At 42.0% G+C, this 26,003-nt stretch overlaps 1 protein-coding gene across 1 annotated transcript in view; it reads right to left on the minus strand.

The window, feature by feature from the left end:
* Positions 1 to 136: 136 nt before the first annotated feature.
* The window catches only part of CDHR3 (cadherin related family member 3), a gene marked incomplete at its 5' end in the record, with an annotated part of 34,275 nt that continues 8,408 nt past the window's right edge, over positions 137 to 26,003 (minus strand). Inside the window, 16 exons of the mRNA XM_059847362.1 lie at positions 137 to 1,349; positions 4,073 to 4,121; positions 5,188 to 5,219; positions 6,667 to 6,680; positions 8,055 to 8,236; positions 10,802 to 11,046; positions 12,638 to 12,809; positions 14,518 to 14,744; positions 15,354 to 15,452; positions 15,608 to 15,707; positions 17,155 to 17,323; positions 17,618 to 17,807; positions 19,125 to 19,273; positions 23,265 to 23,369; positions 23,469 to 23,563; positions 24,534 to 24,619. Of these exons, the coding sequence (XP_059703345.1) occupies positions 1,036 to 1,349; positions 4,073 to 4,121; positions 5,188 to 5,219; positions 6,667 to 6,680; positions 8,055 to 8,236; positions 10,802 to 11,046; positions 12,638 to 12,809; positions 14,518 to 14,744; positions 15,354 to 15,452; positions 15,608 to 15,707; positions 17,155 to 17,323; positions 17,618 to 17,807; positions 19,125 to 19,273; positions 23,265 to 23,369; positions 23,469 to 23,563; positions 24,534 to 24,619 (2,228 nt within the window). The remainder of the gene's footprint in view (positions 1,350 to 4,072; positions 4,122 to 5,187; positions 5,220 to 6,666; positions 6,681 to 8,054; positions 8,237 to 10,801; positions 11,047 to 12,637; positions 12,810 to 14,517; positions 14,745 to 15,353; positions 15,453 to 15,607; positions 15,708 to 17,154; positions 17,324 to 17,617; positions 17,808 to 19,124; positions 19,274 to 23,264; positions 23,370 to 23,468; positions 23,564 to 24,533; positions 24,620 to 26,003) is intronic.

Consider the following 26,003-nt stretch of genomic DNA (forward strand, 5'->3'; position numbering starts at 1 on the left):
TGAGAGACTGAATATAATCTTCATTGACTGCCACTGCTCAACTTAAACTGAAATTTTCTTTTACCACCTGATATCAGTCCCTTGCTGTCAAAAAATGTTTTTGCAATCAGGAAAGAAAACAAGCCAAGACAAGCCATGGAGTATTAAGTCATCATTTATAATTACTTTTCTTCAGATTAAAATAATTTTATAAAATCTTGTTGGGTTTGTTTGTTTTATATCAGGTTTTTAGACAGCACTTACATTATACATGCTCACACTCAGAAAAGATTATTTCACCCCATGTGTTTACTGTCATTATTCTTTTGAGTATATTCCACTTGATCCTGTAAAGCATTAAATGTGCCAGAGGAAATACCAAAGGTGAAGATATTGAATGCTCTTAGTGTTACAAAAGATAAATAAGCTGAAAGTGTTGACAGCCTGAGATGCCACAAGAAGCTGTGAGTTTTCTCTACTCCAGAACTGCTTTCAAGCCATGGACTTTTCTACAGCAAGATGGGAGGGCAAGGAAGGGCTGAGATAAAACACTGAATGAAAAGAAAATATTTTTAGCTTCTACCGGCAAACATTTCTACCCTGGTGTGCTTTTCACTCATTTGGTTGTTCAGCAGGGACAGAAGACCCCATTCACTGTGGAGAAAGCACATCTGTGTGTGCTGCCATTCCCAAAGGCAGGCAGAGGATGGGGCCATGCCTGCCAGACGTGCAGACTTTTCTAGGGGGAAATTGCCAGAGTCTGTAGGATGCAGTGGGCACTGAATGCTTCTGTCCATGACTCTGCTTTGTTTCCTCTTCTTCTGTTCTGCTCTTACATGCACTTGACAAAGGTGCATCCATATTCATCCTACCTTTGGGTCTGGTTTACACTCTTTATGACCACCTTTTGTTTTACAGCTGAGAGAGAGAGAAAAATCACATCTGATTCTTTGGCTGTTCAGATCGGGGGTCAGTTGGGAGGTGCCTTGGAGTCTCATGCACTCTGGCCTAATAGAAAAGCAGAGTTCATTTTGGGAGAGGAGGTCAGTTCCTGCCTTAAGGGGCTGGTGAGGATAAGCCCCCATCCTCAGACTCCTCTTTCCTCTTTTGCAATCTCAGCCCGGTTTGGCCTGGTGTTTCTGATTGCCCTGCTGAGGGCTTGGCAGCTGGTTTTGTTGCTGCAGTCAGCTCTTTCCTCTTCTCTGAAGGCTCTTTTTTGCTTGGTGCCTCTGCTTTATTCACCCCTTGGCCACTATGTTCTGTGACACTGGACACTACCTGCATAGCCAGCACTGGCTGAAGGGGCTCATTGCTCTTCTTCCACCTCCGGGCCCCCGACCATGTATTGAACTCATACATTCTGCCAGTAACTTGAAAGAACAAAAAGACAACAGATTAAAATCATTCCTGCTTTATCAGATTAAGACATGACAGTTCTCAGCATGGAACTGAAATGAGAAATGCGAAGCACTTGGAATTCAGCTGAGCTGGGGAGGCAGCCCTGAGAGGGAAATCCTCATTTCTGTGGGGTGCTGGGCATAGCTGCTCAGAGGAGATGCTGCCACTATAAGAATTGTCTTTGCAGTTAGGAGAACAAGGATATTTAAAACATTCCTGTTCCAAAAGAAATAAATTTCTAATCACCCTATAAATCTATCCAAGTTCCAGCTACCAGGGGTTAACGTGGGCAGTGTAACAAACACATCCATAGCTGTAAGGACAAAACTTCTGTCTTCAGCCATACTGAGCAAGACCATTGTATATGTCTGTGCATATTTTGTCATATAGAGTTGCCTACTAGAGGTAGCAAACCCTGCTTAGGAGCACAGTATGCTACATACATCTTCCAGACCATGCCAGCTCATCTGGACTGACCCAGGATTTGGAGATCCAGCGAGTCTTGTCTGCACACATTCCTTCTCCATTTACACAAAATGCTTTCTTCCAGGCTTGCTGTTCACTTTGCCATTAATAGAGTGAGGTACTGTGTGTTTCATACAAGTACATGATTTTCTCATATAGATAAAATACTGTTAAATTTGTGTTGTTTAGCACACATGGCTGTCTCTCATTGTCAGAAAGTCTTCTGTCTCTATTCAGGTTTTATGGGTAATTTCTACTTGTACATTAAAAGCAAAATGTTTTCTCCTTCAGTTCATTGCTACCTAGAGATAAGTGAAAAAATTGCTGTGTGTCCAGCGTGATCACCTCACAGTCTAACTCACTGAATCTTGTTACAAAGAGAATCAGAGGCTATAATGGCACTATCTGTAATTAAACACTAGAAGACAAACAAAAGACCATTAAGGCTTGGAAATAAACAGTGGTTACATGTTACTAAATGTTGCAGTTTGTATCAGAATTAATGGTTAGTGACACATTAATACAATTTGAGCAACTCAAGATGAAACTGGACATCTTTACCTGTTTTTATTTTGACTGCTTACAAGTGGGGCATGTTAAAGCAGCCCAGATCAGGAAACAGCTTCTGACCATCACTCTTAATCATATTCAACAGATGATGTCCTGGGAATTATTAAATCTCATTTCCAAACCAGCAAGCTTTGATCCTCTAGGGTTTACAATGAGTTGTAGAGAAGAGAGGGGAGGAGTGAGGAACTTACATTTCCCTGTTGTCACCACAGAGCTGTGTTAGAGCTTAATGTTTGTGTCAGGCACAACACAAATGCTATGGCTCTGGAAGAATGTTTGGATGGGCTCAGATATCCTTAAGTCCAGTATGGTCAGGTTTGTTGAGAAAGGGAGCCCCCAGCTGTCCTGCAGGAAGACTGGAAAGTGGCTCTTGCAGCAGCCTAGAGACTACCCATGTTTAATATGTTACAAATGCAGTTACACAGGGAAAAAAGCAGAGATTTTGGAACCCATTCCTCCAGATCTCTTTATAAATAGCAGGTGAGCTTGGACCTGGATCAAACCAGCCTTGAGCAGCCTTGTGGATGGACTTAATTGCACAGTAGGGTCCCACTTGTTTGCCCAAATTGTACTGAAGTCTCCATGCCTAGTGTTTCCCATTAGCTCAACACATCCAACAGCTCTGAGCCAGCTAATAAGAAACACAAGTTACAGGCACTTTGGTGGAAATTGGCCAGATGAATCCAAGCCTTGAAACAAGCCTGCCTTCCTCTGGATGCTTTCTAGACATATTGTTTCAGGCTTCTTTTCAGATCTATTTTTTAAAACTTATTTTGTCTGATTGTCACATTTACCAGCCCCCCATCTCCATGCTGGGGCTCTCAGCCATTAGGCACAGGGCTGGGCACCCTAATTCCAGGCCAAGAATTGAAGTAAGGGGCTCAGGCAGGGGCCGTGTTTCAGTGGAATGAGGTAAGCCAGATCAGTCCTCAGTAAAACAAAAATATTTTTCCTGTAATGAGCCCTGCTGCAGAGCAGTGGCTGTCACGTGGGGAGCTGGATGAGCTCCCCAGCTCATCCTGAGGTTTGTAGCTTTCAACTTATTTTTGCTTTTCCCATCTGTTTAATCAGATATGCCCAGAGTTTGCATAGCCTGGTGACACAGCAGCTGTTGCCAGCTGATGCCTTCCCTTTTCTCCCTGACAAGCAATGTCTGAGCCTTGGATAAAGAGCAGCAACTCACTGTTGCTCTAAGGAAGGAGGTTTGTGCAGGAGCCAGCAACTCACCCACCCACTTCTCCAGGGAGAAGTTTAGGAGGTGAAGGCAGCACTTCTGCAGTGACAATAATCTTCTGGCCACTTCCCAGACAAGAGATGGATGAGACCACGTAGCTATGACAGCACCAGAGCAGGAGGCTTGCAACACATTCCTTCTCCCCTCCCACCTTCCTATACCACATCCATACATTCCAGTTTAGCAGAGGAGTGGTGAACAGTCTGACCATCAGAAGTGTGCTTTCAAGGGCTGTAAGTATATTCTACCACTACAAATGTTACTGAGGCACTGTCTTGATTTTCATTATCTGAGACATAGCTCCTATTCTCCTTGGAATTAGCCAACTGGAAATATGAAAAGCCAATGTCAAGCCATATTTAAATTAACTAATCCAGTTTGTTTCCAGCCTAATATTCATATCCTCAGTTAATTGCTTTTTATTACCTGGGTCTCTGGCTTCTCCATCAAAGACAGTGTCTAGCTTTGTCATTGTCTGTGAAGAAACACAAAATGTAAAATGGAAACTGTGAATTAAGTTAAGTCAGAAGGAGGAGCAGTAACTTGGAAATGGTGATTTACATGGATGAAGGTGGATCTGTGTGACTTGTATATTGCATTCCTTTAGGCTGGGTTTTATTTAAACCAGTCCAGTGGCAACACATTGGACCACAGTCCAATGACAAGAGCCCTTTGTGGTGAAGGGTTTCCTCACTAGATATTTAAAGGAGAATTGATAAGTTCTGACATGCTAAATGTCTCCATTAGTGTTACCACGAGAGGATCTCCTCCACCCAGAGTAGGTGTGGGAATCTCCTCTCTGAAAAATCTGGGGAGAGAGAGTTCACTAATCAAAGTGCCTGGCACAGATTCACAGAATGTCCTGAGTTGGAAGGGACCCACAAGGGTAATCCCAGTTCAGCTGCTGGACCTGCAAAGGATCACACCATGTGCCTGAGAGCATTCTGTCTATTTATGCAATTATGCATACTTTATGCAATCATGCATACTTTATGCAATTATCCCTATGAAAAGGAAGGAGCCCTGAGACCCAGGAGCAAAGAAACATCTCCAACAGTGGAAACATCTATGACATTGTGCTGCAAACAGCTTATCAAGGCCAAACTCTTTACAGCCTGGGCGGGCTGGCACACCTTGCTGGTTGCACTCAGGTGGATCAGAGCTGGCTCCACAGGTCAGTGGAGTCTCAGCAGTGCACGGCTGCCATCAGTGAAGCTGGGGGACTTGTTGTCCCACCTCTGCAGCAAGTGTCCCTGTCATTGTTGTGGGCACAGCCTGTCTGACCTCCTGAGTACAGCATTTGGGCACCTGGAAGCAAAGGGGCCCCAGTGAAGGTGAGCACCCCTCACACCCATTTTTGCTTCCAAATGCAGAGGCCAGCTGGGACAGTGTTTTGCCCTTGAGGGCAATCATTATTTCCTTGCCTATCATTCCTTTATTCTCTATGGAAAGCAGACACCATTCATGGAAAGGGTCCTATGGTCATATTGCATGATGGAGCTGGCAAAACTGGGGTTTCCTTTGAGGCCAGCAGTACTTACCACAGCTACTTCTTTCTTAGGCTTCTTCTTTTCTACAGAAAGGAAAATGCACATTGTTAATAATCAGAATTTTCTGATGGTGGTTGTTGACACTAATGTCAAGATTTCCTCAAAGAAATAGACATTCTTTCTACTCAAATTCTGAGACATCTTCAATAAGTCTTATTTATTTTCAAACGCTGAGTGAGAATCCACAGTTGCCAGTGACTAATTGAAAGACTAGCCGTGAAAAGTCAGTAATGAATTAAAAGTAATTTTATTAAACAATTTTCCCCTTCTAAATAATATGAACAAATTCAGAAATTCACCCTTGGGAATATCTGAACTAGAAATGCAGATTATTGTTTTACACAAATGCTTGTGGTTGCAAAGCTTGTGTCAAATATCGGCTTGGAGACAAAACATGGAAGAGCTGCATTTTCAGTCAAGCGAAATTCAGATTGAAGAACAGTTTGGTTGTGTGTGAATTTGCCACACTATTAGCTCATCCCAAATGCAAACAAATACAGCAGCAGTGCCATGGGCATCTCAACAGCATGGATTTGTGGATGATACCCAACCAAGTGCTATGATTTCTTCTCTCACTCCTTGCCAATTTGTTTAATGGTCTTTCTTTGGAGAACTGTGCCTGGCCACAAATGTGTTTCCCAGCCAGGTGTGCAAAACTCTGAAGTGCTGCAGGTGGATCTCAACCTGAGCACTGATGGGAAACCTATTCTGTCTGGCCTTTTCTGCCCTGCATTTGGGCACCAGTTTTTCAGAAAGCAAAAAGCATTCACTCTTTGGAAATCAGCCAACACTGAAATGTCTCAAATTGGGCAACCAAGAGAACAGCTAATTTTGTGGGGTTTGTTAGTCCTGCATTTTTTTCCAGTTGGGAGATACTGACTGAGGAAAGGGGAATTACAAGAGCAGAGTCCTACTCAGCCCATATGAGCAGTGCTTTCTAGCAGAAATTTAATGGAACTAAAAAGAACAAGACTGCTTAAAAAAACATGCTTTTCCATGTGTGATTTATCTCCCTGCTAGGTTATACAAACCCTTTTGAAAGCACCAATACTTCAAAACAAATCTTTATATATGTGAAATAGTGGTGCCAAGGGAGCAAATGATCAGAGAAGTGATCAGAGAACAGGGAATTAGAGTGGAGAGGACTCTTGAAGGTGCTATAGATGGCTGGGATTATTTTTTAACAGATAGCATATAAATTGTGTGTGAAAAATACAGTCATTCTTTAGCATCTATGCCAGAATACCAGACTACTCTGAATTTGGGTTTTGCCTGATAGTTAATAGATTTGAAGACTAAAAAGGCAATGAAATCACTTTGTCAGGACTCCCAAAACTGGCCAGAATTATCTAATCTCAGTACCTTTCTACTGTGTCAAATTTCTATCCAGAAATTAATTTACAGAGTTTACATGGAATCATAAACAAGGTCTTATTTTGAAGCATTAAAATATAGAAAAGAGATACACACCTGGAGCCTTTATCCTGTAATGAAAAGAAGATTAAGAGTGTAGTTAACAAATGTCATGGTTTTCACTAAAAAAAAAAAAAAAAGATTTTTATTCTCTTTCACTTGGCAAGAAGGATGTGTTTCCTTGAGTTCTGAGATTTGCTTGATTCATTTGGTTTCTGATTTTGCTTTCACAGAAAGCCTGCATCATTTAATACTGTTCTCAAACAGGAAAACAATCTTGAGCATTGCCTTAAGGCTTCTTCAAGAAGGAATGCTCTTAAAATAATAAAGTCTTATTGAGGATAGTGTACAAATCCATTGATTTACGTAATCTGGAAAAATATTTTTTCAGATATTGTCATTTTGTTCCATCGTGGGAGGAAGGTCAATTTTTTAGATCTGATGTGCTCAGAGAATGTCTTTTAAAATATTTGAAAGTTTATAAATGTTTTTGAAAATATAAAAATTGCTTTTTAATGGAAGACTCTGGTTCCCAATAAATTGTTTACCCAAATAATAAATAATATCAGTATCTTAGATTTATTTGTCATTTTTATCACAACCTTTTAATTTCTTGCACACATGATCTGAACTATAGTCACAGTCATTTAGTGGTTCTTTACATTTAATGTAACTTCTAAATCAATGTCCAAACCCTGAGAATACTTGTAGAAATCCTTTTTTAAAAAAAATCCCAGGCACTTAAAGGACTGCTTATCTTTGTTTTGTGAAGTACAAAGTCAATTCAGAGGCAGCCTGGCTCCAGCCCACTGAGAAAGCAGCCAGCAGGGATCTCTCCACTTCCCACAGTGACTCAGAGCTGGTCCCAGGTGCTTCCATGCCTTCTGCCAAGCATGAACATTTAGAGGTAAGCTTTATGGGCCAGAGCCTTATAAATGCCTTGGTAAAACTCCAGGAAATCTGCAGAAGTTTTGCCAGAACAATGAATTTGGCATGGACACCAATATTTGCAAAGGACACTGGGATCTGTAGCTGAGAGGGAGGAAAATGCTTCCAGTAACTACCTAGATGGGAGCTCCCTTGGAGAGGGAGTCAAATACAAACCAAAATATTTGTGGTCAGCGCAGTCTGGCACAGGCTCCAACTGAGCCTCATGAGCATAGATGTTTACAATTTATTTTAACCTGCCTTTAGAGGTTACAATTGCTAATTCCACTCCTACCTTCTCCTAATGTTAATGTTACTAAACCCACCCAAAAAAATGCCAGGGACACATTTCCTTGAGTTCATATCATTACCACCCATTAATATTGCTGCATTAGCATCTACTGCAGTACAGCCATGCTGCTAGAAAACATTCAAAGCGCCGACATCATCAGGCCTGAGCCATCTCTGTCCCTGCCAGGTGGTGCTGGGGCTTGCCCAGGGTGCATTTGGGGACTCACAGAGGGGTGCTGCGTGCCTTCCCTGCCGGGGGGCAGCAGCAGTGGAGCCGTGTCAGCAGCGGGAGCCCCAGGAGGCCCAGCAGAGCGAGGAGCAGCAGAGCGCCGAGGGTGACCGCGAACGGCACGTACCACGCCGATGGGGAGTACAGGTTCTCCCTTCTGGTCACTACAGTGATGCCAGGCTTTTGAAACAAGACAGGAAGAGTTCCTCAGGGCTGCGTACTGACACCAGGTCACCTTTCATCTGGCTGAACTTCTGCACTGAGGCACCCCAGCTTGGCCCGGGGCTCAGCAGGTGATGGGCACAGGGAGGTGGAGGGAGGCAGTGACTCGTGCCATGCTCCTGCCTGCTGACTGCCAAGCAGCTCTGGTGGCTGGAATGGACCACTGAGCTCCTGGGGCAGCCAAAGGCGGGTGAAATGGAAAACACAAGGAAAAGGGGAGGTTCCAGGTCATGTTTTGATATCTTATATTAAAACAAGCATGTCAAGGTGGGGTATAAGAGCCTCAGGTTGCCCGAGTTGCTGTAAGCACACTGGTGGAGGGCAGGCAAGTTCAGGGAATACTGCCATTACTGAGATACTGTTTTCTTTTTACCTAAGGCAAAACTGGAAGTAGGTCATCTTCACTGCAGTAATCATTCAGACTGCTTTGTAAGAGGAGTTGAACCCTAAGGAACTGGGTTATTGTATAAAAAGAAATGGAACTCCTTCTTTTTTACCCAGTGACTTGTTCCAGAAGGAAAAACCACACTTCCTGAGCAGTTGCAATCTCCCACATCTTCCTGAGTGTCAGGAGACGCATCTCTGAGCTGGCACATCACTTGGTGCTAACAGCTCATTCATTAAGGTCCCATCATGAAACTACTCTCACACATTTCAAAAATTACTCATTCACTCTACCTGGTTCATTACCCAGTGTGGTACTATTAGTTTTGATCAGCTACTGAAGTTTTTATTTAATTTTCTGTAAGACATTGGTAATCACATTGAGTATTAAATTGAGCAGGGTATCTATTTCTTTGCAGTTTAAGGATAATTTTAAAATAGTCTATTTAGTCTTGTCAAAAAAAGATACATCCAATCCTTAGAGAAATACTCAAATGATCTCAATATCACCACCACCATTTTCTCCTCACCTGGACTGAAGTCATGAGTGACATTTTGTAATGGGACTTCTTTTCTACACTACCAGCTTTCCAGTTTCTGACTCATTGAGCTGCTGCACTGAACACATGTAAAGAGTAGTGATGGGAGAACTTGCTGTACTGGAAGTGCTCTTCTGGAAAATAGCCTGCAAGTGGAAGGCTGATATCTCTGGGGAGACAGATTTAATGCTGTGGTATGTGGTTGAGACTGTTTGTAGTTGTGGTGAAGCACAGGAAAGAAATACAGAATAAGTTTATTCAGCTTAACTTTTCATTTCCACATCAAGTTGGGGGAGTAGAAGGCTGTGAAAAAATAATGCATTCCTTCCCAAAAGAGCATTAGATAAGAATAGGGTTATTAATCAGTCTGAAAATTTGGATTTAAGCATGTTCATAGCAAAGCAACCAGACTTGTATGTGCTGTTTGCAGGATCCTTTGGTTCTGGCTCAGTTACCAGAAGATCTAGACCATTTTACAGTAAAGGCCTCTTTTACCACTTCACTTGGATACTCATATTTTCATTCCTGCATGCAAGAGAGAAAAGGGTAATGCCATCTGCAGGCAGACAGGGAATGGATGGACTGTAGATGATGGAATATGGTGCAGCAAGGCATGAAAGGGGTGACTGGTAGCGATAGAGACAGAGTTGTCTGTACCCTCAGGCTGTGTCACATCTACAGATAAGACAAAAGCAAGATCTCCACACATCCTGCACCAGCCTGATGGAAATTAGCTTCAAAATTAAATTAGTATGACAGAGCTCAACTGGCATGGCTGTACAGAGGGGTGGACAGTATTGCTGGGACACAGGCCCACAGCTCCACAGGCACTGCAAGGTTAGATCCCACCTGGGCTGCCAAAAGCTGTGCAGGCTTACTCAGCTCAGCCATGGACCATCACATGGGCGTGGAGCTCAGGAAAGACCCACCACACCCCTCTGGATTTGCTGTCTGAAACCTGCTGAAACCACAGTGACACACTGAGGCAGTGCAAAACTGCTTCTGTTCCTGACATGCTGCTCCAAGTTTTACATGACAGTGACCTCATGTCTGGAAAAGAGACCCTTTTAAGTGATGAGCATTTGTTGTTGTTGTTGTTTTTGTTGTCTGTTTCAACTTTAACAGCCACAGATTAATGTGCTCCCATGATAAAGAAGCACACAAAACTGCAAGGCACATGGGGGACTGAATAGTTATGAATAAAAAAAGAAGTAGTACAAAATGCATGAGGTAATTTTAAGGTTCCAGGCAAAGGTTAATCCCTGCTCTTTTCTTATTAATAAAGCTGCCAAAATCTTTAACTTTCCAGTTGTATGGTAATGGCAGTGTGCCCAGTCCTTTGGCTTCCTGCCCTTTTTGTTTTAGAAACTGAAATACAAAACACATGTTATGACTCTGTACCTGGGACTAATCCTCCATGACACTAAGCACATCAACCACCTCTGGCTTCATCAGAAGAGTGAAGGGCTCAGAACCTCCCAGGACTAGATGCACTCTAGGGTTTTGGTTTCCTTTTGCAGACATCTACCCTCTTCTTACTCCTGTGGACATTACTCCATAAAAGAAATGCAGAACTGGACATAATTTTTAGTGAACTTACCGTAGTGGTTGTGGCAGTAGTTGGGTTTGGGATAACTCTGATGCTTAAAGTCACTGTTCCAGTTTTAGTTAAGTGGGTAGTTTTGTCCCTGGCAGATACTAAATTGTCATCTGTTATGTGGACACGCAAACTGTAAACCCAGTTGGTATCAAGTCCACTCTCATAGTCAAACCTTGATGCAAGAATCAGACGAGATGTGTTGGAGCCAGCACTTGGTGAAAAGGTGAAATGATTGTTCTCATTGCCTGCAAAAAAGTAACAAGATGCAAAAAGTAAATGTGTGTAACTAGTGGTGAAGTGTGGTAAAATGTCAGTGACAAGAAGGGTTCCTTGATCTTCGTTGTACCATATAAAATAATTTAAAGCAATACAGTCACAAAAGCATTACAATCTAGAATAAGACCTTCTATGGGGACAAAGCAGAGAGGAGGCTGTGGAAACACTTCAGAGCCATAGGGCACAAAGAGGTCACCACCTGAATGACCTGAACTGAAGGGGAGCACCCAAAAACACTCAGCTGGGGTGAGAACCCTGCACTATGGCGGGGCTCATTCCACTACTGGGGTGTCCCTGGAGTGCTGCTACAGCCCCTCTCCATGGCTTCTCCATCTGCCCAGAGGCAGTGGCCACTGAAGAGAGTTAATGGCTCAGGGACACTCATTAAAAATCCTTCTTTGAACCTCGTGATCAGCTGCATCCGCTTGGAGAACCGCAGTGGTATGGGATGACATGGTGCTTTGTCAGCACCATGGGGAAGGGAGGAGAGTTCAGAAATGCTGGCCCCCACCCCTTGCTTTCTGTCTACTGTAGCTGGAGAGCTGCTCATGGCCCAGGCTGCAGGCAGACCAGCTCCAGCTGTGAGGATATGGACAGACCACATAAACAGGAAATCAGAGCCTTGAAAAGGCACCAAATGTACTTCAGGTTTGCTTTTGTGGCCCCACAGAGATCAAGAGTTGACATGTCCTTGAAGGCCATGCCTGTTTTATAGCACAAAAAGGACCATGAGCTACTCTGTGGCTCAGAGGCCAATGCATGACACAGCTCAGGTCTGTACCACCAGGACTGAGCCTGTGGTCAGACACTGATTTACTAACATAGCCATGCCATTTGTATGGAATCATGTGTCAATACCATGTCTGCAGAGCTCCTTCTGTGGCATCAAAGTGCTGCAGTAGGACAGAGATTGCCTCTTTTGATGTTCACAGCTATTTTACTGGCACCTGGACAATCTGCTCCCTCCTTCACAGCAGTCACCTCAGCAACAAAAGAAGGAATTGCCCCAAGAGAGTGTGTTTCCATTTTTGTGAAGCTGAGTATCATCCCATACCACTGCAGTTCTCCAAGTAGATGCAGCTGATCATGAGGTTCAAAGAAGGATTTTTAAAGGAAGGGTTTATTGCATACAGTATGGACCTACAACATGCAAATAGTTGTTTTGAAGAGTGCACCAGCATCTATGTGATGGTGAGATACCCAGAAATACAGAACTTTCCATCATTTCTCAAGATTTACTCAGCTGTAATTGGAAGGGAAATTTTATTCCAGCTCATTCTTCTGAAGTTCTTGTCAACTGTGTAATTAATAGCCTATTAATTAATATGGCAGGCAATGCAGCCTTGCAAGGGAGTGGTTCCAGCTGCTAGCACCTGTAGCACCACTAGCCAGCTTGTGGAAAGGATCAATGTAATGATGTGCAGAACTTGTGGATCACAGCTAGCTCACTATGAAATTAGCACACAAACTATGTTAGATATTTGTTTACAAATATAGGTGAACTATCAGCATCTGGTATTTTTTTCCACTGTTCCCAGCTCGCCCACTGTAACACAGTACCTTCATTAATGAAGTAACGGAAAGACCTGGGGTCAGAATCCCGATCTTGACATTCAATCCTGAAGCCATTAATATTGGTCCCAACAGCTAAATTGACTGGGATTTGAAGTGAGAAGAAATTGGGTGAACAAACTGGTTCTTCATCATTTACTTCCAAAACATTCACAGTTACCTGGAAGAAAAGAGCAATAGCAAAGTGAAGCTGCTCCAATGTGCCAGGAGAGAATTTTGCTAATTTCAGAAACTGTTTGCTTTTGCCCATTTTGTTCTTTTGATCAACAACAACTGAGGAGCACCGAAGTCCCCTTCCAACCTAGCTCCTGCCAAAAAATGTCTGTAAACATTTGTCCTTCAATTCTTCTTGTGATCATCATTCTTCCTGGAACAGGTTCCATAACCTGAGCCATCTTCCAAAAGTGAAGTCTTTTCAAGCTGATATAACTGTTTGAACAATCTGAATTGTGTTATAGTTAAAATGAGAAATAATAAAAGTACCACAGATACATTAAACTCCCTTCCAAAACTCAGTTTGCTTCACAATCATTAGTTATGCTCCTTAGCATATTTAATAACCATTTAGAGTATGATCCATGGGAGGAAAAGTGTTTATAGACTGTTCCCAGTGAGAGAGAAATGATGGTAATGGCCTTCTGCATGGGTAGGAACACCCTGAGTAGAACCAGATGTGTTTGATGTCACCTGGGATCAGTTAGCTAAAAGAAAAAGGTTACCCTTCCCAAAGTTTTTTTTTTCTAATGTCTGTTAGGCAAAGTTTTTTCTAATGTCTGTTAGGCAAAAGATAACCCTGACATTGTTAAAAGCTTCTGATGCTAAATTGCCATTAAAAGTCACCTTGAAACATTATAGCTGATAAAGAGATTAAAAACCTCCTAGATAGCAACTCTATGGGTGGTGCTTGGCTGGAGTGAAAAGTAAGCCTAGTACCTGTGTCACCTCCAAGAGATGTGTAAAAATCAAATGTAAAGCACTCATGAGGGAGAAAGTGTGGAAAGAAGTCAGAAGGAGCCTGTCTGTGAAGGACACCAGGATTCCTTGAAAAAAGTTACTATAACATACCCTTGTGAATATGTGAATCTAGCATCTATGCTTTTTCTTCTGAATAAAATAGGTCTGGGTAGAAAACGCAAGCCCAACCCTGCTGTTAGAGGTTATCTTGGTCTATACCTGGCATGGTCTTGGCTCCTGCCAGATAGCACCATCAGGGAAAAAAGTAGATCTTGGCCAGGGCAAGGCACCATTCCAGCAGGCCAAGTGGACAGAGCTACTGGGCTGGCCCTCTGACACTAACCCAAGAGGCCACCCAAGCCTTCCTCCCATCCACTTCCTCTCTGTACCACTCCATGAAAACACAGCTCTGGTATGCTGCAATACAATTCTCACATTACTTTGGACACTTTGCAAGGAAAAAAATGACAAACACAATCAAAAGTATGTTTGAGGGCCCAAGGAAACTACAAAGACTCCAAAAAGAGTTTACCACTAAGCATGGCTACAATTAAATTGTGCTACCTGGCTTCAAGACCCTGTCCTTGTTCTATTTTCTAGTACCTCTGTAGCCATAAAGAATAACTCAAATTGTCTAGGGCACTGAAAACAATTTCACTGTCCAGGTAAAATAAGAAAAAAAAGTCTGAGAAGCAAACACCACTGTCAAAAATACTAAAATATGGTTTTAGCCTTTTTGTAAGAAATAAACCACGACTGAGTAAACAACACTTCTTTCATCTGAGTAATATATAACTGGGCAGGGTTGTGCTTGCCTTTTACAGAAAGTGCTTTGCCCAGTGTCTTACTGCTCTTACTAGGAAGAAGAGAGAAAGATGTAGGTAAAAGCAAGGTAGTAGAGTGGATTTACTCACTGATGCTGTTGTAGACTTCTCTTGGTCTGAGGCCTGTACTATGAAAATATGTTTCTGAGTTGTTTCATAGTCTAACCTTGCTAAAATCTTCACATCTCCTTTCGTTGGGCTGATCCAGAAGATATTTGTGTAATCCCTGGTGCCAGCTCCAGCTACAATGGAGTAAGTGATGACATTGGGTGGCCAGTCATTGTCTATGGCATGCACTCTTCCAATGCTAGATCCAACTGAGAGACAAAAAAATCCATATTTCATTAACATTTAAAGTAATAGAAGGTACAGATGAAACTGAACTAAAGATTTAGAGTTTTTCACCCAAGAAAATTAAAGCAATTATATGATAAGCACTATTTCCCTGTGGTGTGCTATGGCTCCCCTGTACATGGGCTGCTAGCAGCAAATACCAAAACATAGGAGTGTGTAGAGAAGCTCAGCAGAAGTGCTCCATGGCTGGGCCAAGGGAGTCCTCACTCATCTGCTCATCTGTGTCAGTCTGTAAAGGTTTCTGTGCACCACCACAGTCCCTCCAAAAGGCTAATTTAGCATAAGCAGAAAGACAGTCTAAAACAAGACATCTGAGTTCAGTTCCTGGCACTGCCAAAGATTTCTTGTGCAATTGCTGAATTTGTCTGTGTCTCAGCTTCCATCTGTACAATTGGAGTTTTTGCCAGTTTAGTCTATTTAAGGGTAGTAGGTGGTTGTATGATGGAGACCCTATTTGAACTGGAACTTTGAGCCATTTGCCTCATCTACATATATGAAAATTCGTTTGGAGCAAAAAGGCACTTAACAACATGTCAACATTATTTCTATCATTTAGGTGCTACTTACTGTACCTTTAGTAATTTCTGAAACACTAAATACATAAGATAAGTTATGGAAGACTGGAAAAAATTCATTCACTGGCTTTATCCTGATGTAAATGTAGATGATATCTGGAAATATAACAGAAGATTAAATCAGATTAAATCATAGTTAAGTATGGCTGTGAAATTTTCACATGCATATATTCAAAATACATATGGTATTCCTCTCTCCATGCTGTTACAGCACAGAAAACTATCAAAAGAAATGTAAAAGGGATACTTGCTTGAGTAGTTAGGATGGGCAATATCTTGCACCCTGACAGTCAAAGTATAAACTTCAACTCTTGGATTAGCTGGGTTTTCTAGATCAATAGTTCCAGTCATCTAAATAGAAAGGAACATAATCATATTTGTACCTCCATACTTTAAGTCACAGTACACATGATGACAATTACCCTTTTCAGCATTCTGTAATTATGATTTGCCCCTTGGGTATATAGAACTGTTCTATAGGAATAACACAGACTAATAGTCAATTCCAGGATTGAATTCCAGGCTTTTTGTACATGCTCACACTTCTGCCAACAAAATTTCTTCCCCTTTAGAGCAGAAAGTTGAATCATTTGGATGATAAGGTCTTGACCTTTTACCTAGTCAATTCATACCTTGTGTAATAAACTGGCTATTTATGCTGCCCTTTCTTGGCTCAACAAGGATCTGCAACTGCTAACAGCAATAGCTTGAGCTATTACCTGAGCTCATGCCTGCAGACATTAAAAAATGTATCAGGTCCAGCCACGAGTCTTTGCTCAGGAACCAAGTTGTTACTAAATGGTGGCTCACAGAGGTTTAAATCCTAATCTTCTGAGCTCTCTATCTTGCTGTGGCAGCCTCATGAACTTTGGGGCAGTGGGAGTAACACACAGGCATGCCCTGCTGGCTGTCTCTTCAGGGAGGTTCCGGGAGGAACAGGTTGCTTGGTGTAGTCTGTTACATTGTACATGCATAGGAATCAAAGACTTGACAACAATCTTATCCTGGGCAGGAAGGAAAATGCTTTTTATGTTGGCAGGCGAAGCAGCTAGGGGCAGTTCTTATTGACTGGAAACCTCAGTTCTAAAATTAAAATAAACCATACAAAATCATTTTACTGCTCCTGTAGCACTCTTGTCTTTTAGACAGCATGCCTATTTTCTGTTGTTTCCCTTTTTCTAAAGGGTTTTTTTTAAAAGTAAAAGAACAACCACCATTGCACGTGTCCAGGAACTGGTGGGGTTCCGGGCCAATGCCACTTTGCCAGCTATCAGCAGAAGGAATCCATATTTTGACATGTAAAATCACAGAAGTGCAAATCCCACCACACTTTTGTGAAAATTTGCCACTCAAAGTGATTTTACAATTCTGACCAGTTACTGAGTGTGATATTTCTCAAGTATTTAAATTCTTCGTGCTGAATAGCAAGGATCTTCCACAGTCTGTCATGAGTAAATGGGTATGAAATGGCATCAAATTTCTCTGTTTATCCATATCAAAGTTGGTGCTTCACACTCCCTAAAAAAGAATTTTTTTTTAACCATATCTAGCACATTTATTTAAAACTGAAGAAAACACTCTCCGTTCACTAAATTCTGTAGAATCCTTAGAAAGCATCCTATCTAGGGGTATATAGTTCACAACCAGTCAAAACAGTCATTCTCCACATCACACCTACTGTGAAATGGATTACAGTAATTTCTTTTTCTTGTGCAATAAATTTAAAAAATCCCTTTTAATATTTCATAAGTTGACTTCTTTAATGGGGTAATCTAACATAAAGCCACAAATGACCGACCACAAGTCTTCCAGACACAGTGGACTCCAGAGCAAAGTTATTGCTTCCAAAACCAGATAATCCAGTGAAAATAAATTGGTTGTTTGATGGATCAGCATCAATATCTTTACAGTAATTTCTAAGATCAACAAGAAATGTCCCAGGAGCCGTATTTTCATTTTCTTCTTTCCTGTTTAAAACAAACACATTTCCCGTCAAAGCAACTCATATTTCTGCTTTTGAACTCTTCATATATCACAGGCCAAAACATTGATTTACTTTTTAAATTATCTAAATATGCAACCATGGAGGAAGCAACCCAGACACCAACCCATGTGCTGTGATGGACAACAGCCCGGTACAATGGGCAGGCAAATGATCAATGTCCACTTGATCCTCCGCCTGTAGGTCTGGGGATGTGCCCTAGTCAGCACACAGGCCCGGGGCAGCAAGGCAGCACCAAGGCGAGGAAGAGACTCCATACCTGAAGGCAGAAGGATTGCATTCTGGGGGGTTGTCATTGACATCCTCAATAACAATGGTGATCTCCATTTCTCTGGCATGGCCACTGCTGGGGCTGTCCTCCACCCGGACCATCAGTGAGATGTTGGGATGGAGCCGCAGTGGAAGCGCATCCCGGTCGATTCTCCCGGTCACCTGCAACTCTCCAGTTGCTGTCAGGGACCAGGCAGAAGTCAGACATTCACCGTGGGGGGAAGCAACAAACAGCCATGGTGTACGTGCAAGGGGGCAGGGCAATTCAACAGAAAGGCAGCAGAATAAAAATTCTTCTGTTCTGTGCAAATCATGGAGGGTTTAGTTACTTTTGTAAGTGATGCAAAATGGTTCTGAACATTCTGGGTAAGATTAATGGCTAGATACCGTTGCTGAAAAATATACCTTAGGAGGTCTCAGCAGAGGGTTTGTAAAGCATTTAGGTCTCCCTTGCTTTCAAGCTTCTAGTGCAAGCCAGAGTTGAGTGCATTCACAGAGCATCAAGGACAAGCTGCTAATGCCTGTGCTGTCCTGGCTCCCTAGCTAGTAAAACAGCTTCTCTTTCCACTGTCATCATTCAAGCATCCGTCAGCACATCTAAATCTACTCACAGATCAACAGAGCTGTGACAGACTGTGCCAAGTGCTCTGGTCAGATACTCACTTAATACTTTTTTTTCACTTCTGTTAACCTCTGTCAAAAATAGAAGATTTTTATGGCACAGTACTATTCCCAGAGCACAAAGGAGTTTAAAAAGCAGTGCACACATCCTCTGCATTTTGGAGTGTAATGAGGAGGAAGGTGGCAATACAAGGCCAAAGGACCTAGGGAATCCAGAGCATTTATGGATCATCCTGATCCCCCACAGCACTGTGTTTTGTGGCACTTCTTGCAACTGTGATAAACAAATCCAAAGCAATAGCAGACAAGGAGCAAAGCTGTCACTGAATTCCGGCTCTGGAGGAAAAACCCCTGGGGAATGGATGTACAGACCCCAGAGAGCATGAAGGAGATGGGATCACCAAGAGAAAGAGGACTCCTTTGCATGGTCTTGTCTGAGGAGGGTCGTGAATGAAATGATGAACTTGAGGTGTAGATTTGCCATGCACTTCAGGGCTAGAGAGGATTTCAGGCAGGAGGGAGGACATCACAGTCTAACTACCTGCAGACATTTCAGGAGCCCCAGAAGGGTCACTGCAATCCTCAAAGATTAAAAATAAGTCAGCAATCTTACTTCCACCCATGGAACCACCTCCAGCCACAAGTCAGTATTTGTCAAGAAGTCACCTTTGGTCTACTTCTTCAAGATAGCTTATCAAGTCTTGGTCAGCTGACCAAAGAATTGCACCCTTATCAGGGACTGGGCATTCCTTAGTGCTATAGGGAGTCACTAAATAAAATAAGTCTATTTAAAACTAAGGCAAAAATAATTTCTCTAATAGACTTTTTTTATTTTATTTTTCAGATGTCAGAAGTCACATTTTTGTTTGTCTGACCTGGATTTATGGAAAAATGTCTGTCAGATGACCGGATGCTGTAGAAAAGTCTGCTGGGAGAATCTCCATCATCAGGATCTTTAGCTGTTATATTGGCAACACTGGTGCCCGGGCTTTGCTCCTCTGGAATCCTGTATATTCTTTGTTTTCTACAAGATAAAATTCAGCAAAGCATGCATCTTGTTTGTAAGGGCAGCTGATTACAGACTTAGCTGAGAAGCCATCTGTAGAAGCAGAGCCATGGTGCTGCTGGGCTCAGAGATGGCTATTTGCATGTCTGGATAAATATCCCAGTCATGGGTTCTGCCAGATGGACTTGTAGCAGTAGCTGAACTGGCACGTGGTCATGAAGCATGACACAGACACACAAGTAAGTATTCTTCCTCTGCAACTTTTCCACAGTAAAAGCAATTTGACTTTCACAGGACCATGGAAGCTGAAGAGGTAGGAGGCCATTAAGTCATGCCATCCATCTCCCTAAAGAGCCACCAGCTCATAAAGCCATTTCCTTTAATTCCCTTATTTTGCAAGAGAAAAGCAAAAATTACAAGTAATGTAGTTAATCATCTTTTGGAATGAGTGCTGGAGCCTTCTGGGGGGCAATAGTATTACAGAAAAACTGAATTGTTGCTACAGTAGGTGAAGGCAGGAAGCAGCACTCTTCTGGTCACCTAACAGATGAACATGCCTCAAACTCCCAGCAGCATCTGTCTATCTGATGCATTTCACATTGGGAAAATGGTTATCTACTGCTGCTGGTTGGTATGCCAGTGCTCCCAAATTTCCCATGAATTGAGTTTTATAGGTCAAATCCAGCCTGGCAGGCAGTTGTGCAGGATTGCTTACAGTGGTTGCAGTTTGATGTTCACATGGGTACTCAGGTGGACAATTACAGTATTTGTACCGTGTGTGAAAATAGGCATGGGCCAGGACAAAAATGGTGCAAGGAATTTCAGAAGACTGATTCATTTTACTGAAACACACACAAACTCACACAAGTCACCTGATTCTAGAACTCAAAGGGAGTTGAAGGTCCTCAAGAGTTCAAAAAACATTAGAAGTGTATTTCAGAACTAAATACTTTTTGCACTATTAAAGCATGCCATGCTGCCACTGAGGTAATTGACTGTTCTGTAGTTCCCAGCACAGGAAGACATGAATCCTTGGCTGTTCTCTGAAGACACACATCATGGGGCACTCAGCAATTGGAGCAGAGAATTGCAGAGACAGAACAGAAGATCCCACGCCTCAAGATTTCCACTTGCAATTTCAAAAATGATTATGGATACACACTATCTTCAACAGTTCTGTCAGTTCATATGAAAGGAGGCAAGTATACAGGAGAGAAATCACATAGGGTTTTCCCAGTAAAAACACCTAACTCACAGCCAGAAGAAAACCAGAGGTTATGAAGCCTGCTGTGCCAGTTATTTATGAAGTTTCTAGTCTTGGCATTGAATCCCTTCCTTCCTTGTTGTCCTGCTGCTTCCAGGGTCACACAGAAAGAAACAGATCCCACTCACTCCCACAGCTCTAAGTGGTTTGGGCCCAAAGTAGGAAACTCCCCAGGCCCACTGGGACCCCAACTCCAACCTCTGTGAACAGCAAACTCACCACAGCTCCACCCTCACCAACGCTTCTGCAACCTGGTTGTTATCCCATCCCCACTACACATTTTGGGAAGAAGTGGCACATTATTGAGCACACCCCCACAGCACAAAGCACCAGTACAGCTGGGGAGGAGCTGGGACCACTTCCTACACAGCTATGTCTGGGATGTGTCCTGTTGTCCATCTGTCTGCCACCAATGGCTTTTTACAGGATGGTTCAAGCAGACCTTTTAGTCACTGCAGTGCAATTGCAAGGGAAGCGTATGCTTGTTTTCTTGTCTTTTCCTTGGTTTTCCTGACTCCACAAGTTTTCCATTGATTTTAACAGCAACAATTTCAAAAGGCTGAATGCCAACGTAGTGTTGTGAACACCAAAACCAGATGTGCTTGCATATACTATAGGAACAATTAAAAAGACTCTTTGAAACTCAGTTCTTGACAGCTGTGATTGGGGTAAAATAAAGGAGGTTTGCTAATTCTTCAGGTTTTCCCAGCTCTTACCCCAGCACTAATTACGAGAGTGTCAGGCAGTACTCAGCCCCAGCATGCAGCTCTCATTGTAGCAGGGACAGACCATACATTTGCATATTAAGGATAGATCATGAAGTGCAATTTAATGTAAAATTCTTTACAAACTGAGCTGCTTTTTTTGATCTGTAGTGTCAATCTAACAGGGAGAAGATTCAAACCAATACCAGACTCTTTTTGTGGTATGTGAGTCTTAGAACTTAGGTGTTACAGATTCTCAAGTCACTGCAGTTTTCACTAATTCAAACAAGTAGATAAATATTTAAAATAGCTCTTTTAGCATTCCAGACACAAGGATAAATACACAGAAATGGCAGCATTAGGAGGGAATAATCAGTCTAGAACACAATGTTCAGACACTGGCACCAGGTAGAAGATGATTCCTTATGATGCCTTAAGTTTTGGCTTTCATGTTTTCCAGATTCTGTACTGCATTAGTATATAAATCTGAACGTCATATAAAGTGTTAGCAAGTTTTCTTCACAGCTCAGTTAGACAAAACAATCCTTTTCCATCTTGAGAACCAAGGACACCATTGCAGCTTCATGCCCCAAAAGGATAAAAAACTGCAAATTGAGGAGAGCAGTCTGCGAGGATGGGAGTGCATAACTTGAAGCTGTAATTGGCCAATTAACCCCAATATGTAAATGGAATGGAACTTCTAAAAGTGTGAAAACTCGTGAACGGTTGTCCATCTTGGGTGTAGCCTTGGCTGGGCTCTTGTACTGCCCAAGGTGTATCCTCTGAAGGCCTTTTAATGAATACCTACTTTATTCCTTTAACTCTGGCTAGCCTCTGTTCTAGGCAGCCTCCCAAGGCACCACTCCTGCTTGCAGAAGTACAGTAACATGGAATGAGCTGTTAAAGTTCTTGTTTATTGCAGATATGAGGTTCAAGTATTAAGTAGGTAGCAAAAAAAAAAAAAAAAAATCAACAGCAACAACAATTCATGCCTATTTCTAACATTTAATTCTTTTGTTTCTTCAGATTCTTCACTCCTTTATCCATGAAGGTCCAGATCATTGGCCTCAGCCCAGGAGCCATGCATTGCTCTGGGTCGAGACAACACCCAGAAGATTGTTCCAAACATGTTGCTGGAACCTCCTGGCATGATGGCCCCAGGTGCTATGTTATCCTGTCTCCACTTTTGCAAAGATGGCAGGAGAGGAGCCATCATAAATATTCTCACCAGGGACCTTGTAGAGTCTCACAACCAGAAGACACAATAACAGTGCCTTAAATCCCATCAGTGTCTCAAGCAAGTGAAATAGATAAATCAACAACAGAGGCAGATCAACTGTAATAATTGTCAAGCTCCTGCTTCAGAGACAGCCATCCGTTGTGCTTTCCACAATAAAACAGTCTGCTTGTAGTACATGCATATTTGTTCCCATTTTTCTAAATTCTTAATATATCCTGACTCCATTAGCCTTCAAAAGCTATTTCTGACTTGTGTGTTATGACACAATTTCCTGCTTATGACACAGTAAGAGACAACGTTTCAAAGATCACCAGGATTGTTTACAAATGTGTCTGGGAAGAAAAGACTGATCAAAAGGAAGACCTTTTTATGTCTAGACATTTCTGCATGAATAAACACAATTATGGTGAAATGCACACCTGCATAAGGAGCAAACCCTATATGATTGTATTCACACTGGGTGAAATTAATCTCCTTGTCTGAACTTGTCCACAGATCTTTGCATAGCTTTAACCTCTGTAAATGCTAACAAGTAAAACAAGCCTGTTTGGCTGTTCTTAGTGTGAAGGCAGAGCCTGGAAAACTTTAAACTATTAAGAGTACAAATAAGAATAAATGAGCGACATTAGGACAAAGCTTTCCAGTATAAGAATAAGAATCATAGCAAAATTAAAATGCTTTTTTCAGTCGTATTTTGTTGTCATAGTTATTTGCCCTTATGTTAAGCCCTCCCACTGGTGCCAAAGCAGTAAACCTGAGAAAACAACTACATTCTGAGAGCTATGGAAAATTTTTACTCACGTGGTAAAGTAAGGCCTTTCATCATTGATGTTAATTATATTTATATTCACTGTTCTAGTTGAGTTGAGTCCATCTGGATCTGTTACTGTTATATTTAAGAAGTAACTGTTAAATAAGAAAAACAGAACAAGAATCATTCTCTGTATGTCAGAAGACATTTCTCTGAATACTATAAGCTAATGGGCCATATAAATACATTCTCACCTATGTGGATCTTTCTCATAATCAAATTCTTTTGTAGAAAAAATGGCTCCACTTTCCCTGATTGAGAATGGAGCTGTTGCAGGGAGCAGTGAATACTGAAATGAAGAGAACAAGAAATGAGTTTTTTTATCTTTAAACATCTCTCCATTCATTCCTTGCCTTGTCGAGCAGGGAAAGTTACAGAGGGTCATGCACCACGCAAATAACCTGCAAAAGCCTCTGAGCAGATCTGTCCAAGGGTGTAACAGTAATCTTTATTTGCAGCTTCCTATGCCTCAGATGTGTCAGGGGTTAGAAGGCACGCGGAACTCACTGCCATTGCTTTTACAAACAAAGCAGAGCTACACCCCCTCAGCTCTGCTTCCCTCCTCACCAGCTCAGCTTGACTGGGCAAAGGCTGAGGACAAACTTCAAGATAATTGCTTTCTTGAAAACACTAAACATTGAAGCAGCATCTTCGGGTTCAGTTCTTGAATGTACTGTATTTCATAAAGCCAAACTAAATAAAGCAAAGACACAACATAATTCTTAGCTAAGAGCAAGTTACTTTCCCCCAGCTACCATTTTATCATTTTCCACAAGTTTTTCTGAATACCAAGAGTATTTTCAGATCAGCCAACACATTTTCGTAACGGAAGGTAGGTCACAGATTGTCCTGGGATTGTCCAAAACCTGATATTCATTTGCCTTGTGATTGCCCTACTGTCTCATTTAAGAGAATTTAAATGGTGATACAGAAGGTTAAAAATTTTATTTACTTTTAGTCACTCTTATCTACAAGAAACAATTAAATTCACAATTTCTACTGTGTCTCTGATTAACTATATCAAATTTTGCTTTCAATATCCCTTAATTTTGGAAGGCTGAGAACTTAAAATATAGATTGTGTCTAAGCACTAAGGCTGCTTTTTCTTAGTTTAGTATTGAGAATGCTTCTTTTTTCCCAGACTAAAACTTTTCCTGTGTTTCTGATAAGGAAGGAAGTTGTTGAAAGACGATGGTAATTCACATTTCAGACACAGCAGATTATATAATCTCTGGAGTTTCTTGTTTAGTACAACTTACTTTGAGTTTTGCATTTTCAGGATCAGCCGCATCAACTTGGTAAATGCGTTCTGGAGGTGTCCCTTCCAGCACATAGATCATCACAGCTGCAGGGATGTAAGACTAAGTGTCATCTGAATGAAAGCAAAGGGCACAGCAGCAAAGAGACTGATGCACTGAAGCTGTCAGGATGTATTACTGCCTGCTGCATCTTCTCACCTCACAAGTGTAATTCCAAAATCATCACAAAGATCACAGATACTCAAAGGATAAAAAGAAATCAATTACATATCTGTAAACAGGCAACCACCACTGCAATATGAATTGTCCCTCCAAGGCAAAGACTGATCTTCCCTTATGGCCTATCTTGAGTTGTTCACAGATTATGGAGTAAATTGTGCATTTGGGCTACATCTGTGGGGGTTTTTACCATGCAGATGGGAAGAATGCAATCCTGTGCTAGGTCCTCACCACCATCCCCTTCCTGTCCATACCCTGTGCCCTGCCAGGAGTGCTCAGAGCCTTTCCTCTTCATTTCTGCTTTTCCTTTATACCTGTGAGGCAGATAACTAGCAAATGGTCTGCACTGACATAAATGCTTGTTTTACTAAGGCTGATCATTCAGTGCAAGATATGTTCTTTTCCATACCAGGGATTCTCACAGCTGGGCTGTCCCACACTGGACCACTGGCAACAGGATCATCTCTCCTTGGGCAGAGCAATTAACAGGACAACAGATCTTCACATCACATTATTTGCTTTATGCCCTTTTGTGTCTGCTGGATCTGCTCTTTCTGGACTATTAATTTCCAGTGTGACCCCTACTGACTGCTGCTCCTCATCAGAGCAGTGGGAATCCCAGAGCAGCGTAATGAGTTGTTCCCAGAGGACAACAACATGAATACAAAGTTTAATGAGAGGGAGATGCTTTTTCATAAACAGCAAATGCGCAATTAGTGTCTAATTGTGGCTGGTACTGTTAACTAAAGCCACACAGTTAGACAGATCAGACATCTGTGCTCACCAATTTATGGCAGCTCTAGCTGAGAGTTAAGCTGATGCCTTTATTGGTAACAAGCTCCCACATAGAGTGTTTCATGCTGTGTCGATCTCTCGAAGTGTCAGATTTAATTATTATTAGATTCCAGTGGCACCCATGATATGCAAGACACCAGCTATAACAAGAAGATGACACAGCCTCTTCCCTGGGGGAAGCTAATTTGCTTTACAAACTAAGTATTGTATGGAATCAGGGATGTCAATGTGCTCAGGAGGCATCAGTGAGGAGAGCTGAATGTGAGCAGGCTGCTCTGAACGTGTCCCTGAGCAGCAGGTAAAAGTGCAGCTGGTGTGGCCAGTGCAGACCTGGGGGATTAGCAGCCAGCTCTGAATACTTGCCACAAAGGGATCACAGTTTAGTATTTTCAGATTTTTTAACACTGCATATATGAAGTATGCTTGGCCATACAGTGCTGTTAGGACAGCAAGTCT

The sequence above is a fragment of the Haemorhous mexicanus genome, chromosome 5 (assembly GCF_027477595.1).
Source record: "Haemorhous mexicanus isolate bHaeMex1 chromosome 5, bHaeMex1.pri, whole genome shotgun sequence".
NCBI lineage: Eukaryota > Metazoa > Chordata > Aves > Passeriformes > Fringillidae > Haemorhous > Haemorhous mexicanus.